We start from the raw sequence: 20,448 nt of genomic DNA on the forward strand, positions 1-20,448 counted from the left end.
AGAAAGATAATAAGGCCTATTCATATTGAAATGCCCTCTTGATCTACAAAAGCGAATGACATGGGCATGGATGACATGAACCTTTTTGCGGTCCATGTCATATGCAATCAATGTTCTATCCTACCCAACAAGAAAAATGAAATTCCATTCTGGGTGAACTATAATCACTCTGTACTCTTCATCACAAAGCTCAAAACTAACTTTAATATTCATGTGTCCAAATAGTTCCTCCGTGTCCACAACATGCTTCAAACTCCTATTATTAGTACCATAGTCTTCAAGTATCCACACTAAAAGTCAAGACCTATTGCAAAAATTAGCACAGCACACACATAGGTGATTCTGAGCTTGATGGATGGACATTTTAGCACCACCTAGTTTACAAATTGTCCTCCATGTCTTTTCCTCTATATCCACAACAACTATCATAGAGTACTCAAGATTAAAAAACACTTCTCAATTTTGAACGTAGAACAATACTACCATCGCCCCATTCAGATTCCTTAAAGATCCATGCTGTAGTTTTAGATGAGTAGATCTCCACACCTACGCACGCACCTTCTACCTCAACAAAATCAATCACATGGAAGTGCGAGGATGTTGGGTCAAAACCTAAGTGAGCCTAACCAAAAGAACGGATGCTACGCGGTAGTACATGCCATTTGTGGGTCACCGGATTGCAGACAACATAGCAACGTAATCGATCAGGCCTAGCACACCAGCAAAGGACAAGGCTGCTACAACAATCTGAGACTAGGACTTTTTGAAGGGGGAGGGGCAAGAAGGACAAGGAGGGTCGTTGACTAGTGATGCTGGTGAAGTGGCGATTTCCCTTCCACCAACTGCCATAGAAGAAGTCGACGACAGTCTGTGAAAGTTTCTTAAGTTGATAGGAGTCAAAGATGACGAGCTTCTAGGAGCGACATACACACTTGCAGCAGCACAAGGACCGGGCGGGAAGGTAGCAGAAGATGTCGGCAAGCACATCATCTGGAGAGGTTGTCCACTACATTCCTCATGTTGGGGGCCTCCATCTGGAAGGAGACCACTAGCCGAAGAGATGAGGCCGCCCAGCCGTGGAATTGCATCAATAAATATTAGTAAGGAGATGAGTTTTGAGGAGAAGGGAAGGCGATGCAAGTAAGGCCTTATAACACTTGCCTTTCGATCTAGCAGTGGTGAGCACGAGTGGCAATGACAGTGATAGTAGCAGCTCATTCGTCGATGGATCTGTGCAGGCAATCTGGTGATGTGCACCGGCATGGAGCAAGAGCTGAGTAGTGCTGATGAGTAGGAACGGTGATGATGAACAACAGTAATGAGGAAAAGAAAAGCTATGTCTGTGTGGGGGAGGGAAGGCGGAGATGGGGTGGGTGTACGTGGGGGTGTTAGTGGGGGTGTTGGAGTAAGGGTTGCTTGCTCTATGCATAACTTTTACGACACACGGGAATCGAACATTCATCAGTTCCTCGCAGGAGGGTTCAAACGCGGGATTGGAAATTTTGCAACTAAGCGGCGTTGAATGCAAAGTACCATCACCAGCGGCTAGGTCCTATTACCACCCAGAGACCTCCGTATGATACGGTGATGAACACTAAGGCACACAATCTTAACGAAAAGCACAATTCTAGTACTTAGATTGAAAGGAAGCCAACTTAAGTTCGATGGTGAATAATAAGGCACATAGATTTACGTTGAAAGAAAGCCAAACCATGCACTTAGAAAACATAAGGAAAGCAAAATGCTAGTACTCTCGGATTGAAAGGAATCCAACTTGATTTCCATACATTCATACCGAATAAGTAGGTGGACACTACCAAGCTAGCAAGCATGCCAAAAGCTAAAATGTAGATACTAATTACGCCGACACTATGCAAAAGTTAAAAGGCCTTCATATGTACATCATTGGTTGCATAATTAATCATTCTCCATGCAAATCCTAGTCGACCTTCATGGGATCATTGTGAATCTCCATAAGATCATGCAGATCATTGTCAACCTCCATGGGATTGTTGTCAATCTCCATGTCATCCCGAGCCTTGACCACTACAACATTGTCCACATCCATTGGTACACTTTCAATTAGCTCATCGATTTTGTTCACAAAACACTAATTCGGTGAACCAATACTAAGGACAATAAGGCTCACAAGCTGCACTCCACGGATATAGAAGGCCACAAACTCCAGAATGAAAAGATGCATTTTCATCTGTAGATCCAACAAAATTACTATAGCTAGGTGGGAGGTGAAGGAGCAAAGAGCACGAGAGAGCAATACAAAGGGATATAGAATCCCATGAAGGAGTAGATCTAGCGTAGTTACCTTAGATCTGGATGGAGCAGAGAAGCAGGGATGGTGCACTGAAGATTTGTGCATCGGTGAGGTTGGAGGTGAAGGAGCAGTGAGCATGCGAGAGGCTGCCTTTCGTCCGATGCTAGCAGGGTAAAGCAGAGCAAGGGAGCAGAGTGGGAAATGGATGGGAGGAAGGTGTGGTAGAACCGTATGAGAGTGTATATACAGTTCAATAAATTGGTTGCCCCTATACCAGGGCCTAGTGTCCAGGGAAGTAGGATGCCTCCAACACATCATTTGATACTTAGATCTACTATCATTTATAGTTCAATAAATTGAACACCTGGTTAATCACCTTGCATTTAGTTCAACAATAGTTGTACAAAAATGATAGATTTTAGTACGACAAGTCAATTGATACTTGGATCTACTATCATTTATAGTTCAATAAATTGAACACCTGGGTAATAACCTTACATTTAGTTCAACAATAGTTGCACAAAAGTGACAAATTTCAGTCCGATACATAAATTAATACTAGAATCTACTGTGGTGAACTAAGCAACTTGCCAATGAACATACCAAGAACTAAGGTAAGTACAAAATAGGTGAAACAAGAATAGGAAGCACATTTCTTTCTTAAAGGTACAAAATCTTCCATCATCTTCGTTGGAACCCTAGCCATTTCTTCAATCTGTGGCATAATCTCTTCCTCCTCCTACAGATGTTCTTCATTTGTTGTAACATTGGCCTCTGCCTTCAGCTTCCAAACCTTGTTACGTAAATCCAAAATCAAAGTCCTTAGAAATTTTCCATATGGGGGATCGTGTCACTTAAAGAACCCACAATCTAAGTCGGCCTACGAAAAAAACAAATTACCATAAGTACCATGGGATTTCAGCATTTGCATTGCGAAAACAGAATGAACAAGAAAGAAATCAAGTTATATTATTTGCCCTGTAGCATCTGTGGTACCGACATCCTAGGTTTCCATCACTCCACGAAATCAACCGAGGCATCTTCAAGCCGCATCTACATAAAAGTAGTGGCTGGTATGTGTAGGGGTGGTTCTCAACACGGCACGGATGGGTGGCCCCCTCTTGTTGTAGCCTCTTCCACTGGAAGCCGGTATTCTTCTCGCGATGGTGCCCTAGGATGGTTCTAACCACTGGGAGTAGTTGGAGCCAGATGTAGCCATGGAGCAGTCATGGTTCAAAGTGTTGCACACTCTGAGTGAAGAGGTTGACCTAGGTCTCTTGTCTATGCTTTTGCCTCCCGCCAAGGCACCAAAACATCCTTGAAAACCCTCATACTCCTGCCAAGATGAAATGTTGTGTCACCAGCAGTTCAGGGTACTATCCGCCTATAGAAGAAGGCATGTTTTAGATCCTCTGTGCTTACATAGAGGTGTACACGTGGACCACAATCAAGACCAACTGATTCAATTAATAGTTCAACCGAAGTAATAGTTCAACGATTATGCAGTACTCATACATACTAATCCAGAGGTTTCATCAGTACATATAAACTTCATTAACATAAAAGTTTCACAAATTCTTAGACTTAATGTCGGATGGGTAGGCAGTTGCTAAGGCACTCAATTGGTTGATGCGGTCTCGAAAGCCAGAGGTGGTGAACCATAGCGAAGATGACAGCATCTTCGTCCACGGACACATTGTATCTATAAAGTATGTCTACATTCTATCTAGTCCGCAAAGCACAAAAATCTCTCTACAAACAGGGTCTTGAACGATTCTTGTCAAATTTTATGGTCCGAGAAGGTGATGAACAACGACTTCAACAATCAACAGTCGGTTCGGGTGACTGCTCCATCCCCATGTAGCAAACAACATCATCTGGGGTCTAGATTCCACCCTAACCACCAAAACGCAAGGTTGCTTGCATTGAAATGGCTTCTTTCGAAGTAAGACATCTGTTGCAATCAAGAAATTCCTAATATGAACAAAATTGATACCGAATCCAAAACCAATTGGAACTAAATGCAAATAGGGGGGGGGGTGACCAAATCCATCAAACCTTCATGGGGTGTTGTCCACGATGACAATGCAAGGTGCTCGAGGCAGGGCAAGTATAGGCGATGGGTCAAAATGAAGATGAAGCAACGGGTGGGGAGAATAAAAATGAAGCAACAACGGGTGGGGAGAACTAATGGATTCGTATTGGCATTTTTTAGTTGGTCGAACCACCACCAAGGAGCCATTAGGACCCGAGGGGAGTTGGGAACCGGTCAGGCTCTTCTAGGTTTACTGCCAAACAGATGGTCCAGATTGATCGATAGCGAGAACGGACGGCATAGGATAAGTTAAATAGTGTTCATATTAAGCCAACCATTGCCATGCTAATCCAATGCTAAAATACGGTGATTGTCAGTGGTTAAACTGCTTTTAGATTCTCCTACAAATAATTGCAACCGTACATGATAGTTTTTTTTTCCTTTTCATTCATAAATATACAAAAAAATTAAAAAACATTCATTGAGAGATCAAATCCATGCACTGACATTTTGGAAGTAGTATTGGAAAGAACTTGCTTTGCATTTCACATAAAAATGGTGGCATTGAAGAGATCAAATCTGCGTGAATATAATTTTTTCATTGATTGATTATATATATCTAACATATAGATACAATTTGGACGAGCATATGATTGTACTCATCCGGAAGCATAATAACTAACCTAAACTATTAAAACTACTTATCCAACTATAAACTACTTAATCTAAATACATGATCCTCTCGCCTCGCTCGCTTGGCAGGAGGCGAGGCGAAGTCAGAGTCGTCGTCGGAGTCGGAGTCAGCGTCGATGATGGCGTCGTCCTCTTCCTCATCCTCCTCATCCTCCTCCTCTGGTCCTCCTTCTCAGAGCTCCATAGAGGACTATAATCAGAGATCCCATCGTTGGAGGAGACGTTCTCCTCAGAGGAGTAGTGGGAAGGCAATTTGTCCTCACTGGACAACGGACTGCTTGGAAAATTGATGGGTTGTCCATCATTTTCTTTGTAGATTGGAAGAGAAGGGGATGATGGATGAAGAAGAGGGGTTATTTCACAGGGCACCGGGCTTGAAGTATATGTAGAGTAGTGGGTATGCGGCTCTTAGGCTTTAGGCGGTGGAAGTAATGGTGATTTGACGGCCTTGGAAGTTGAGGCAATTCAACACTCACATTGAATTTACCGCCGGTTGACCAAACGCTACTTTAGGGCCGGCGGGCAAAATGTGTATTCCAGTTGGCCTGCCTTTTCATGCGATGGAGGAAATGCAACTTCAATACCACTACCGCACTTATCGTTAACCCGTCGGTAGTAGAAGTCTAAACTGCCAGTTTTAGTCCTAGGAGGTCTCACTATCATTTCAACCGACGATGCAAGTATCACACTGTCGCTTCTATCGCTACGGCAGTGAAAGTGGTGATAGTGATAAATCAATCTATAGTAGCATCACACATTTAGAGGGAGTCTCTACATCCACGGCTCAAAAAATCTCAGCTATATTTTCATATCTTTTGTAAGCGCTAATTGGGTTGTCATCAATCACCAAAAAAGGGAAGATTATAAGTGCAATTAAGCCCTAATTACGAGTTTTGGTGATAATGACCATGTAATTAGAGAACTAATGAGATTTATTGAGATAACAAGCAGGAGATTCACTAATGAGGATGTTATACATAACGGAGGAGCCCTCAATTACAAAATATGACGACATCAAGCTCAAAGGAGGTTTGTTTCATTTTATATTTTTGAATTTAAGTATAGAAAAAGCCATACTATAAAGGGGGACACAATGCTTAAGTCAACATGTGTAACTAAGTGCTCAATCCTACACCAAAGCATCCTCAAAATTCAGCCAAGATAGCCAGCTCAACACTCTTATACCCTTTGTTGTCTGGCTTGGTGCAGCAGTGCCACACCTGAAGCGCAGCTGTGCCACAGAGCGACACTGTCACAGATAGGCCATGGCACTGCCGTGACTTATCTAACCGTTGGGACTAGGGGAGGTATTTATACCTCTCCCTCACCCTCATAACGGTCTTCTTCCTCGCCTAGACTTTTAGACCGACAGAAAGCAACTCAGTGCTCACTTTCTCTCTCTCCTCCATTGGTGCCCTAAAGCTCTCAAGCTTTACCTTGTGATTTCCACATCAATCCTTGAGAGAAAAGCCCCAAACTCGATTAGAGAGCAGATCCACTGATTCTCTAACTCTAAAGAACACTTGGTTTATGTTTTGGCCAGCGACTGTGTTTATTACTCTTGGAGCTTGGCTCCTAGCCGGCTAGAGCGTCGCCCGTAGAGATTTCCAACTTGTGTGGTAGCCCCGTGTCAGCACGAAAATGCATCGACGCACAGCAAGACACAAGGGTCTACTTAGGATGAGCCCGGAGATCCGCTTGGCTTCAACGCAGGGTTAACCGATCCTGCGAATTTCCACCTGAAGCGTGCCAGTCAATTTGACCTGCAATTGATAAGGAGAGAAAGTTTATCAGTAATTTAAGGTGAAACATGCTGGTCTTTGCCCAGACAGTTCTAAGTGTGCCACTTCGGTAGCAACCAGACCGGAAAATCGACTAAATAGCCGATACGCGAAGAAATCGGCTGTTACGGACAGTAAAGTTTGTGGGTCGCAATTGATTTTATGTTGATAAGTACAATGCCCATAGATGTAAGTAAAATCATTAGCTAGGTAGATATTACCAGCGTGAATCATTGAGCCGATGAAATCTAACGAGAAAGGATATAACACACGAACAAATCGACTATCTATTACAAATGGATCTACAAACGCTCTGAATATAATCTGTTACTATCAACAGTGAGGTTCGGCCGGATCAATGGCAGCTATGATAATAATAACAAACTAAAACCGAAGATTCCGTAAAATCATCTATACATTGACAGGCTTTCTGAAAGACATGCTATATGTGTGAGAGCTCAAAGCGGATCGGCTGAAATAGCCGATTTGGGTGAAGAGGGACTACAGTATGCGAACAATCGACTATTTAACATAGACAAACCTATAAACTCATCAGACCTAACCTGCTATCTCCAACAGTGGGGTTCGATCGGATCGATGTAGCCGTGATAAAGACAACAAATTAAACCTTTAAAGTAAACAGATCTATTCACTTTTAATAGAATCATGTAAACACACTGTAGGCGTTAAAGCATAGGCGATTGGCTATTTAGCTGATGCAAGCATAGCAAACAGTGAAGGTCACGCCTAATCGAGAACAAATCTACTACCTAGTGTCCTCCAATCTATAGTGCCATCAGTGGGGATCGACCGGATCGTTACAGCCATAATAGTGAACTATAGACCAGATTTAATTAGCCAACAAACCTCTTCAAGATCATACATGTCTTAACCGCGTACTATGCATGATCAAGATCGAAATAGAACAGCCAATAAAGCATAACTCGTAGCTCAAAGTAAGAAACACCGTGTTGTAACAAAAGCAAACGATGGAATAAAAGGATATGAGGCTGATCTAAATCGATCTCGATCGGGCAGGTTGATATTGCTACAAACTAATACCAATAAAAACATCATCAAGATCGATAACTTAATGAATCTACCCGAAGGACGCCACCCTTAGGTAAAGCCGATAACTTGACCTTAATCTAATTCAAGCAATGGAGGTCGACCGAATCGATGCAGCTGTACTTGAACTAGATAAGAGTCGATAACTAGCTTATACTAGAGTTCACAGTGGAGGTCGAACTTAACCGATATAGCCATACAAACAGAAGTATAAGTCATGACGGTACTTACAGACAAGCCAGAGGTCGGCTGGACCGATGCAGCCCTGCTTGTTGAAGAACCCGTCGAGATCTACACTACTCCTACACCTAAGGGTTGGCACAGAGCCAAAAAAAAGTAAATTGTATTTGATTGATTGGATGTCCTTCTATAATAGCCAGGGTCCAATATTTATACCCGGAACCTAAGCATGAATCCTACTTAAGTATGACTCATTACAATCTCTAGCATAAGATAAAATATTCCTAATTTAAGATAACTTGGACCCTAATCTTTTCCTTTTCGTAGAGTCCGACATATTTTTCCCGGCGTCAACCGTAGCTTTTCGTCGTTATCTGCTAGCGTCATCTGAAGAGAGTCGATTCTAGTGCTGCATTTGAATTGGCTGATATCGACCCTTATGCAATCGATTCCTTGATGACATGATCTTGGAAGCTTCGAGTTCCCACTTTCTTCTTCTCAAATTTTAGTGTAAACATTCTAGGAGGTTTGTAATCATCTTTTGAAGCTAGTAAAATCACTCCTCATCTCAAGTGTTAAGTCTCTTGACTTGAGAACGAGAAAGGGTTACAAAGATCTAAGCCTTAGTGGCTAACCTCAATAACATGGACTTAGACAAGCCTTGGTGGCGAGCTGAACTACAGGATAAATCATCGTGTCACCATGTGCTTGTTTTACTTTCTTGTTATTCATATTGTTGTTGATGTGATGTCTAGGATTTGTGGTTGATCTACTTGCTTATGCTTCTCCTACCACCTCTAGCTATCGATCTATGATTCATACACCTGCAGAAAGCTAACTAATTTCTTCGATCTAAGTTTCAATACACATATTTTGAACTGTGATTCAAAGTTGTCTGCAGGTGCGGCAGTGCCATAGTGTGGCAGTGCCACGGGCCAAGAGCGAAAGTATCGCGGGTCGAATTTGACATTTATTCAAGTTTTGTTTTAACAAACCTATTCACCCCCTTTAGGCTAACCAGAGATCCTATAATAATAACAACTAGCATATTTGGTAGGTGGCTTGCCTATTTAGTAGAGCTAGAACAAAATTATAATTTTGCCATTTAATTATCTAACCTTTTGCTCTAATATTTTTGTAGAATTTTAATTAGGCTATTCACCCCCTCTAGCTATTTAGGACATTTCAACTGCTCACTGGGGTTGTGGGAGAAGGCGGTTGGGCGGGGCTGGTGGCGGGGGCGTCGCGGCAAAGCTCGTCGGCGCCCTGTCCTGGGATTAGGGTGGACGAGGTCGAGGGGCTAGGGTGGGTGGCACGACGAGGTGGCTCGCTGCTGCTGGTGGGGGCGAGGACGAGGATGGCAGAGGCGCGTCGCAGCGAGGTTAGGCAGGTTCGATTGATGGGGCAGGGGCGGGAGGTAGGCGACCAGGCAGCCGCTGGCCGGGGGCAGCGGGGGAGGAGGCGAGGGTGGGGGAGGCAGGGTGTGCGGGAGGAAGACGAGGGTCACATGCTCCCCTAGCGCGTAACTGGTCGCGAGTTATCGTCCTCCTTAAGCATAATACCATTATATTCTAAAAAAGCATAATACCATTATAAAATGTTCTTAAAAATTATATAAATTATTAATAACGGTTTGTTTAATAAATTTACAACTAGTTTATGCCATTGTACAATTAGAAAAGGAAACGGGGGCCTCTAGACTAACTTTAAGTGAGTTATCAGCTTCTTGTTGTGTTTGAGACCTATCCTCACGATATCCGACCAGCATTTGCTCTCGTGCTGGTCTCTTTATCCATCATCATCGTTTTTTTTATGCTGCATCAACGAATTCACCTCAATACCTTAGTTGCCTCATCGTTGTTAGTGGTTTTAACACCAATAAGCTTGAGTCAGAACACATTTAACTTCTTTGAAAAATAGTACTTTCTTCATTGCGCTATTCGAAATTGATAGTTTGATCTGACTTGTCGGAGCTCTAGTTTGGAAAAATATTTGAAATTTCTTCAATTATCTGCTATATTCTTGTTCTTGGGTTGAAAATATGATAACCTAATTGAATCCTTTTTTATCTGTTATTGGCTCCGTTCGCTTCGCTGAAAAAATAAGCCGAAACACTGTTCCGGCTGATTTGTTGTGAGAGAAAAATATTATTCCGGCTAGAAAAAAGCTGAAAAGTATGGATTATAAGACAAACTAACTGGGCCACTATGAGTTGATGATGGTTATTTGCCTAATCAATGCCATGTCGCAGGAAGCCAACGGCCAGCATGAAGTTGATAGGGCCATCATCGTCTAAGGCGGCGCTGAAATCGTTGATGACGTCAAGAAATGTAGTAGTTTTGAGACCATAAGACTATGGTAGAAGCTCATCCCTTTTTGGAGGAGTCAACCCACTACCCATGACTTCATGAGTGAGGGCCTTGGAAGTCAGAAAGTTTCTACAAAACAACCCAGAAGAAATGGATGATATTCGTGTGCATGTAAACTACAAGTAGAAATATTTTTACAAGTTAAAGAGACTACGATGTTGTCAAACAGCTCCTCATAAAGCTTCTATTATTTATTTTAATTTTGCTTGCTTCTACCAGTTAGAAGCCACAGCTAAAATAAATAAATACAATTTTTAGATTGGTTTTTAAACAGATGAGAAATGTTATTTATGTGGAAATGAAATAAAGATGGAATTCTAGTTGAAAGGTGTTTTTTTGGGGTTTTAGACTACTATCGTGCCATGAAACTAAAAGTCTGTTCGACAGCGCTCCCTCCACTCCACTCTGAGCGAGAAGCTAAGGAACGCTGCTCAACACCTTCGCTTATGAATGCTCCACTTAGGAATTGCTCCTGGCCCTTTGTGATTTGTATTGCAAGTGGGGAGTCAAAAAAAAAAAAAAAAACGTTCCATGCACTCTAATTTGCTCCCTCGTCTCATTTATGCCCCTCTCAGTCTTTCATGGTAACATTCTTTGCCTCTCCACCTCTCTCGTGGCTTTCTCCTCCCTTATCCCGCCAACCCTCTCCACTTTAGTTGCGCTCTCCTTGTCTTCCCCATGCAGTGCTCTTCTCCATCCGCTCCTCTCCACCACCATGCCCTTCCTCGTCACACCGCTCCACCAGATCCGCTACAACGTCGTGAGGCTTAGGGAGAAGCCCCACCAAACACTTAAGATTTTGACTAAGGAGCGATTGGAACATGAGCTGCTAGGAGCAAGAGCGGGAGCAGTTGAAAGCTTACTGAGAACTACTCCATTTCGAATTATAAGACGTTTTGGATTTTCTAAATACACAGGTTTTACTTTGCACTTCAATATATACTACATCTAGATAAATAATAAAATAATGTATCTAGAAAAGTCAAAACATCTTATAATTTATAATGGAAGGACTGATACCTAACTGGCCCTAATAAAGTTTGAAGATCTACAACTGTAAAACAAAACTTATCTAAGGATTTATAGACAAACTCACTTACATTCCTACGTGGTTATCAAGCCATTAATCTCTAGGTTTATAATTACAAATATCACTACTACAGATAGGCTTTGTAGGGGCGGCTTATGGGTATTTGTAGGGGTGGTTTGGCCAGCCGCCCCTACCAAAGGGTGGCTACAAATTGACTTGTAGAGGTAGCTGGTGTTATCAGTCGTCCCTACAAATCGATTTGTAGGGGCGGCTGATAACACCAGCCGCCCCTATAATACCTGTTTGTAGGGGTGGTTCAGTCTACAACCGCCCCTACAGTATATTTTTCTATCAAAAAAATCAATTTCTTACACAACCGCCCCTTCAGAAGATGTTGGTTCCAATTTTCTAGTATCTACACATGGGCAAAAAACATTAAATTTCTTACACCATTGTGTATAGGCTTTCAGTAAAAAGGATGAGATATTTAGGAATCATATCATATTATGAGGAAGTGATTACAAATGACTTATTTTTCATCCTATTTGATTATCTTTTAACAACACTAGTGCTAGTGTGAGCACCATCTGTAAATCCTACAAAAGGAGCAACTATTTTTGTTTCTTGTAGTTCAAGAGCCAACTGATAAGAGTAGTAAGAGATCGAAGTACTACTATAGCTGCAGCTACCAAGCAATCATGTAAACACTTTTTTGCACAGATAACACTAGTCACGAACCTGGTTCCATGAAAAGCCACTACGTCTCCTGTACAGATCAAAATCAGAAACAAATTAATCATCTGATCAAAATCAGAAACAAATTAATCATCTTAATAGAGTAAACGATTACATGGAACAGAAGAGGAACACGATAGATCTGACATAGAGAGCGATAGATCTGGTAAGAGCGGGGAGGGGTGAGATCAGATTGCGAGGCTCACGCGCTGGCTTGGGCATGCCCGAGCGAGTCCAGCGCAGACGCATGTGGCACGCTCCTCCTCCGCAGCCCTTAGGGCCGAGACGGCCACAAGCAGCACTGATTGTAGTGGGAATTCTTGAAGCCTATGTCCACCCTATTGTCATCAGTGGGGCTGTCTAAGAATACACAGATTCAGGAGCTAGCTTAGTTTGTGTGGTGACGTAAACAAAAAAGTGCCTTGACAAGATAGTATTCTAAAATGACATGCTGCTGTGTATCACTGAAAATATGTTTTGAGCAGAGATGGAACTACTCCTAGCCATGCATATGCATGCTGCTGCTTTAGCTGAGCACAAGCACAAGCTGGCCATCACATGTGCAAGAAAGTAATCATAAATGATAATTAAAATGTAGCAGTAGCAATGGCAATTGATCTAATAATAAATATCAACTAGTTTATCAAACTAATTCATCTAAAGTTATACACAATTCCTGGTCTACTGCATCAATATGCAATGCAAGTCATTTGCATCTCAAACATATATGTTGCAGGATAAGAAAGTAATTAGACAGACATAGCTACTTTGGCCCATCATCAGTAAAATAAGTTGTAAGTTCAAATCAACATATTGTAGTAGCAACCCATCATCCATAACATTGCATAAATAATAGATGTAAATATTTACACACAATTACCCTTGCGATTTTTCAACAACACTTGCTCTGGTTGCCTAGTCGATTCCATGTGCTTTGAAGAAAAAAGATTGACCAAGATTTGTTGCCTAGAACTAAATGTGTGGAAAAGAAAGAAACTCTGCAAGTGTGAGCCCCTGGTTGAATCCTACAACCAATTTAGCAATTGGTTGCTCAGCTAGCAACTCAATGTGAGATTAATGTTGTATAATTGAATAATATTGATGTTTCTTCTTGCAATTCTTTCTTCTTTGGTTATTAGCAGAATAGAAGTAGTAGCATGCTTACAGGATGAATCTCTATATGTCTTTGCCAAAGTTTTAGCAAACCAAAAAGAGCGTTAAGATAATATACAGGGGCCAAACACAAGAAATTTGGCATTAACAGTTACTTTGTTCTTCTGAATTTCCATAATCTGTACATACTTCTTATAAGTGTTACAGTGAAATAATTTCTTATGGTGACTAAAATATTTTGCAGTAGCACTCAATCTCTGTTTCAACAAATAGAGATTTGCATGTGTATTCAATTCTAAAGAATCAATTAAAGGCAAAGCAAGAGACTCACTTCTACATATCATACCTCCAAGATGCAGACAATACTGAATCTAGGCCTTCCTGCCCTTCCAGTAGAATACCATCAAAAAATTACACTACATCCAAAAGCAAAACATGATTAATTTAAAGAAAATGATAGCCTATAATTGCTACCCTGTTCGCATTGGGTGAAATGCCAGATCCAATATCCCTAAAACAATGCCAGATCCAATGCATAATGGAACACGGCTCCTTATTACCATGGGAAGACAATGGAATACAAGCCTTTCGACTGCAGGTTTATGCACATCTAAGCCCGACCTTGGGGAAGGTCGTCGTCGAAGCAGCCTCCGCCACCACCACCGCGTGCCATGGGGGGGATGCGGATCTGAGGAGGTTGAGTGGGAGAACGAGGCCTAGATCGATCGCGTCACACCACAGTGAGAAAACCACCCAACCATCTCCATCCACCGGAGTCAGCGAAGTCCGAAGCCCCCGCATCCTCCGCGGGCGACGCGGAGCAATAGCCCATTCAATTCGTTCATACCTTCGGTGGCTGGTAGGGCGCCTGCCTGTTCCCGGACCTCTTGAAGGGGCGCCTGGTCGGCCCAACCCCGCCGCTGCCGCCGCCGCCAGGGTGGATCCGCCGCGGCTACAGCGGCCCCCACCGGAGAAGGAGTTACTCTTCTTGTTGTTCTTGATGATATCGTCGAGGGTCATGTCGAGCATCTCCGCCATGGCTGCTCGCGCGGAGCAGATCTCGGGGTCTGGGCTAGGGTTAGCTGGAGGGAGATGGGGGAGGTCAACGGGGAGGAAGCGGGGAAATCTGGTTAGGGTAGCGCGTTGGGGTGGGGAATTGGAGATTTTTTTGGGGTGGGAAAGGCGGGCGTCGGATAAAATATAGGCTGGGATACGCGTAGAGAGAACGCGCGTTGAGGCGGTGGGGGCGCACGGCCACGGCCCACGAGAGCGTGACCCGGACGGGCACTGCCACTCCTGATTGGTTGGGTTACCTTTTCAATTTCTACTCCTGATTTGTACGTGCAGCATTTGTAGGGGTGGCTGGTGATTAAGCCACCCCTACAAATCGCAACACCGGGGGCGGCTGGTGAGTGAGCCGTCCCTATAAATCGATCTATTTGTAGGGGCAGCTCGTATCACCAGATACCCCTACGTACTATGCCATTTGTAGGGGGCGGCTGGTCACGTAGGTCCTGAGCACGCCCACTCTAGGGGCGGCTCCATCATCAACCGTCCCTAAAAAAAAAATGTCATGTTGCTACGAACGTTTTTTTTAGTAGTGTATGAAAAAGCTAGGGTAATATCCGGGTGTGTTTATCTATATAACCTATATAAATGAAGATTACTAGAGCTATCATCTATTGATTTAAAGCTTCAATCACAGTAAGCCACGTCACTAAAATTTTATGCTGTTGGACTGTGAATGTTTAATCAAATCTCTATGCGTCCAAAATCTGTGGCCCAGCTGAAGAGTCACAACCGTCGCTACCTGCTCTCCGTCAGGATCATGGCACGTTATCCCTCTTCCAAATTTTCTCCCAGTGAGCGCATACCGCATGACGGTGGCTTTGCTTCATGTAAAGCTGCAGTGCCATCTCATCCTCGAGTCCTGTTTTCTTTTACACTCTTGGCTCTACAGAAGCATCCAGGCGTGAGCGACGTGTCCCCGCCAGCCATACGTGCCCCGCCGCATGCGCCGACACGTACGCGCCTGCCGACGCCCCCCAAAACCCGAAGAAGCCAAACACCATCTCGGCTTCTTCGATCGCAGCGAGTAGATAATCACAGACACTCGCCTGCTTCCTTCGCTTCGTTATTCGCTTGCTAAATCCGATCATCTTCTCCTGGTTGTTGCTGTTCTTGCGTACTGTCACGTTGTGCACAGCTCGATCGGCTCTCTCATTCCCTTCTGATCGATCCATCCCCTGCGAGTCGACGTTGACATCGCCATGTCGGGGATCTCGCTGGCGGTGGCGCCGAGGTCCGACCCGGACCATGGGTCGGAACGGCAGCCGACGGTGATGCTGGGCGGCGTGATGGGTTCGCTCCGCGTCATCGAGCTCCAGCTGGTGGCCTTCATCATGGTGTTCTCGGCGTCGGGCCTCGTCCCGCTCATCGACCTCGTGTTCCCCGTCGCCACCACGATCTACCTCCTCGCCATCTCCCGCCTCGCCTTCCCGCCGCTGCACTCCAAGCTCGACGCCGCCCGCTCGCCCGCCGCCTCCCAGGAGATCTTCCGCGGCAGCAAGTAGTAATCAGTCCATTCATTGTTTCCGCTAGCTCCTTCGATTGTTAATGTTACTAGAAATTTACTAACTAGCTTGGAGCAGGCTGTTCCAGGTGTACGTGGTGCTGGGCACGACGGTGGGTCTGTTCCTGCCGCTGGCGCACGTGCTGGGCGGGTTCGCGCGCGGCGACGACGCGGCGGTGCGGTCGGCGACGCCGCACCTGTTCCTGCTGTCGTGCCAGATCCTGACGGAGAACGTGGTGGGGTCGCTGGGCGCCTTCTCGCCGCCGGTCAGAGCGCTGGTGCCGCTGCTCTACACGGTGCGCCGCGTCTTCGTCATCGTCGACTGGGTCTACGACGTGTGGGCCAACAGGGCCCTCACGCGGGCCGCCACCGCGCAGGAGGCCGCCTGGTTGTGGTTCGGCAGGTACCTCGCCGCCGCCAACCTGCTCTACTTCTCCGCCAACCTCTTCGTCTTCCTCATCCCGAGGTTCCTGCCCCGCGCCTTCGAGAAGTACTTCCGCATGCGCGACGAGGTGTGCGCCAAGACGGCCGAGGACAAGCACGCGCGCGGCGGACACCTGTCGTCGTCGTCCTCGCCTGTGCCCGCAGCGGAGCAGCAGGAGGGCGTCGTCGGGGCAGCGAAGTCGGAGGTGTCCAAGAAGGCGGACTGAGAGAACTCTCGGCTCTCGCATGTCGTGTGCGTTGGTCAAACCTGAGTGGGCTGTGGCTTGTAATTTCTAGTACCTTTGTTTCTTTCACTAGGTAGCGTGCTCGTCCCTTGACAAAGAACAACTAAACTTTTATATTTAAAATACACAAATCGCACAATAAAATAATAATATTATAAAAATAAATACCAACATTAAAATGATATTTATTAAAAAAAACAAAGTTTATGTCCGTGCATTGCTACAGAAACGCAACAAATAAGACTACAGCGATCGAAGTCTAAATGTGTTATACATTTACCAAAAAACGATGTTCGGAGTGTGTTTTTCGTGATGTGCCGTAGCAAAGAAAATAAAGACAATAAGAGAGAAAACATATGATAAATGAACATGGCAAAACTTAACAAATAGATTTATTAGTTCTATATATAGATTCATACCGTGTGTTGCTAGAAAAAAAACAAATACAATCATAAAAATTAAAGTCTAATAATGTTATACCTTTATCAAAAAAAAAGATGCTTTGAGTATGATTTTCTTGATGAAAACAAAGACAATAAGTGGAGCATGAAAAATATATGAGGAATGAAAATAGCAAAACTTAATTAACTGCGTTGCAAGCGCAATCTTATAGAAAAGCATGAGTGGACACAACGACTAATCCCTTCTTAAAAAAATATACACTAAACAGAGAAGTTTTGAACCAAAATATTCATAGGTTACATGTGCTCTTTGGCTGCTTGTTAAAGAGCCAGTGGCATGACATGTGAAAGTGTCCTCAAAGAGTCCACCCTACTAGAAAGCTCTTGTTGCAGACTATGCCAATGCTTATGAAGCCTACATGAATCTTGATGCCATATCTGAATCAATGAAAACGACAGTAAGTCACACTTGATAACAGTAAGAAGAAACAATACAAAAGTGTAATGAGGACCACAAATTATAGGAAGAACATCTTTTATTTTTATACAGGGATGCTTATATGCATGCAATGCATATGTTTAACATCAGAGTTATGGTAAGAAGACAAAAAGAATATGTAACCTAGATTTTCTTTAGGAAAGTTACACAAAATAGTATAGTCTATAGCCTGAAATCAGGTAGAGCTATGTCCATTTGCTCAACAATTCTCATAACTTGGGTTGGAAACCCATATCAAGCCCTCTATCTTCTGTGCTTATAGGTCAAGATATCTAATTAATTGCAAAGATGTTCTTGCCTTTTCGACAAATCGGCCAAGGGTGGCCACAGGCCATAAGAAAGTAAACAACGCTCTAGAAATCTCTTAACTGCACAAAGAGAAAACAAACTTAAGAAAATAATTTATGGTAAATACATTGACCATTACAGACCAAATGTATGGTAAAACATCTTAAATTTAAAATGGTAAATCTGGGTACTATATACTGTGATTCATAACATGGAACTTCTTGAGGGTGCAATAATGCATCTGAGCTAAATACACCTTCATTAATGTCCAAGGTTATCTAGGTTAAAACTTGTATAAATTGTTACTGTTAGCACATATGACAAACTCAATAGGCCTGAATGATGGTGTTTGGACCATGCTCCATTTTAGTTGTTAAAATAAGCACATGACTAATCAGCAAGTAATAGAACTAATCACACCAATATGAAACATGGCACAGCAGCTACACCAAACATGGATATGAAGAAACAAAAAAATAAAAAACCTGATTGAGCACCTAAATGTGTCCGTTCCCAGGATTTTTTTAGCATTTTAAGGTCTAGAGTACAAATAAGTTGACAGTCAATAAGCACAGAAAGCTAGCTCTAGTGCTTAAAGCTTAGCTTGATAAATGCTAAAATCTCCCACATGTGCACACATGATCAACAAAGCAGTAAAGCACCTTAGTCCAATAGGAGTTGTCCTAAAGCCTTTCATCTGCAATTTTGACACTATCTAGCTTCACCCGTTGAAAAGGAGTTAGAGTTACAGTAGATGAACAAAAAGAAAATTTATCACAATTCTGACATTGGTCAGACTAATGATGCCTACTTCAACTTGCTCTGAACAGAAAAGGCTGTTGCTAGTGCTTTTTGTTACAAGATTAATGACAAAATAACATCCTCCAATAGCCAATGGACCAAATAAGATCACCCAGCATAATAAAATATAGGCAATGCCTCAGGTTTTTGTTAACGTTGACTAAGATCCTATAAATTCTAATGTGATTTTTGTTTGTTTAATCAAGATCCTCTATCAACTCAATATTGCCTACTAAATTTGCAAAAATTGTTGGTGACCCATTGAACTGAATAGTTGTATCCTCAGAATACAAATCAACAACAAAATCCATATTTGATTCCTATCTGTATTTTTTTCATTTAAAATAGAAATATGACTCAGAAGGCAGTAAAATAGACGAATACTTGGTCACATACTCACATCTAAATTTTAGTTTTGGCATATCAGCTCAGGAAGCAAAAACATAACAATCCTGGTTGCAATAGGAAAACATTTTTACAATAGGGGCATGCCTTCACTTGTCATATCAGCATCAATGACAAGCAAGGCCTTTGCAATATCTCTATTTCTTCTACATACATATATGGCTAAATAGAAGCAACCCGACCTAAGCCATCTAATTGTAGCAAGCACACTCATGAGTTCTGAGCCATGAAATGGACAATGATTAGCAAGTATGCATTTTACCTCAGTTGTAATGAACCACATCAATTAACAAGTAAGCGAATGATATGTCTGCACCTGCGTTCTGAAGCCCGCACATTCAATTATCACGCAAAGGAGGTAAACTACCATGAACACACTCTAGTGATGACACCACCAACCTGCCTCTAATATCTTGGTTGAGCTAAGCTCCAAGAACAGGTACAAGTGTACGACGATTACAACATCTTCACCTTCAGGACGGAACTTACTGTCGTCGAGCCCTTCTCAGCGTGCTTCCTGCACAGCACTACAAGGAGTACGCAAATATTTTTGCCAGAGGCTCTGAATTTGAGACATCGAGTAGGAGTTGATCTAGGGTTAGGGTCAAAGCATTCCACCATGTGATGGTTCAGAAGCTTACAATGCAATAGATGCTGGCAAAGGGGGTGTCGTCGGACTTGGGTGACATGAAAGGCGGCATCGAGACTGCTCGACGGGAGCACGAATGGCGAGGGCAATCCCACATACTCTTTGACCCAGGTACTCCTAGCGTCGAGCTCCTACAGCAGCCCTTGCGCTGTGTTCTCCTCCTCAGGAAGCCACCCATGACTCGTTCTCCATGACCTCCTCGCCGAGCAGACACACCTCCGCCTGCTCTAGCTCCTCCACTCACCGGAGCAGCTCCTCCATCGCCTGCTGCTTCAAGAAGGACACCACAGATCTGGGAGAGGGAGAAAAAGGGACATGGATAGGGAGAGGAGAGGAGGCAAGGGCTCACCTTTGCCTGGGGTTTGGCACAGTGACCAGCAGACCCTGGTCGTGTCGCACGTGCGGATCCTTCATGCCTGCCTCACACTTGGAGTTGTGGTGAGGCGGGCGCCACCAGAGCAATGGGCAATGGCGGGGCAGAGCTAGGGAGTCCCTAGGGCCATCCCTATCATCGGTTTCTCCTTCCATGTGCCCCTCACTACCGTTGCTGATGCCGTTTGCTGCTAGGGCTTCTTCCGCCCTGTGAACCACCATGGTAAAGGCAGGATGACGGAGACCAAACACCCTTCATAGATGGGACCGGGGCTGAGGTTGGGGTAGGCGGCGGCCTCGACATGGTAGCAGCTAGGCGTCGGCGTCGACGGGGTAGGCCGGTAGGAGCGGGCCGTGGCGGCATGCGCCGGTCCCAGATCTACGCTGGGTCATGGCCGGCCAGGCCATGGCTACAGCCGGTGGCCGAGGAGAGGGAGGAGGTGCCCGCTGGCTAGCGAATGGAGGGAGGGTCGACGCGGCTGCACCTCGCTATGCCCGGCTTCAGGATTCACTTGAG

At 44.0% G+C, this 20,448-nt stretch overlaps 1 protein-coding gene across 1 annotated transcript; it reads left to right on the forward strand.

The window, feature by feature from the left end:
- Positions 1-15,482: 15,482 nt before the first annotated feature.
- LOC136495229 (uncharacterized) lies at positions 15,483-16,593 on the forward strand. Its single transcript, XM_066491212.1, has 2 exons — positions 15,483-15,845; positions 15,928-16,593. The coding sequence occupies exons 1-2, from the start codon at positions 15,547-15,549 to the stop codon at positions 16,496-16,498; spliced, it is 870 nt and encodes a 289-aa protein (XP_066347309.1). The 5' UTR covers positions 15,483-15,546; the 3' UTR covers positions 16,499-16,593.
- The last annotated feature ends 3,855 nt before the right edge of the window (positions 16,594-20,448 follow it).

This window comes from Miscanthus floridulus, chromosome 12 (genome assembly GCF_019320115.1).
Source record: "Miscanthus floridulus cultivar M001 chromosome 12, ASM1932011v1, whole genome shotgun sequence".
Lineage (NCBI taxonomy): Eukaryota > Viridiplantae > Streptophyta > Magnoliopsida > Poales > Poaceae > Miscanthus > Miscanthus floridulus.

Bases quoted from the DNA above. Each gene is read 5' to 3' on its own strand.
- LOC136495229 (XM_066491212.1), top strand. From the start codon at position 15,547: ATGTCGGGGATCTCGCTGGCGGTGGCGCCGAGGTCCGACCCGGACCAT. The intron at 15,846-15,927 runs GTAGTAATCAGT...AGCTTGGAGCAG, and splicing joins GAGATCTTCCGCGGCAGCAA to GCTGTTCCAGGTGTACGTGG.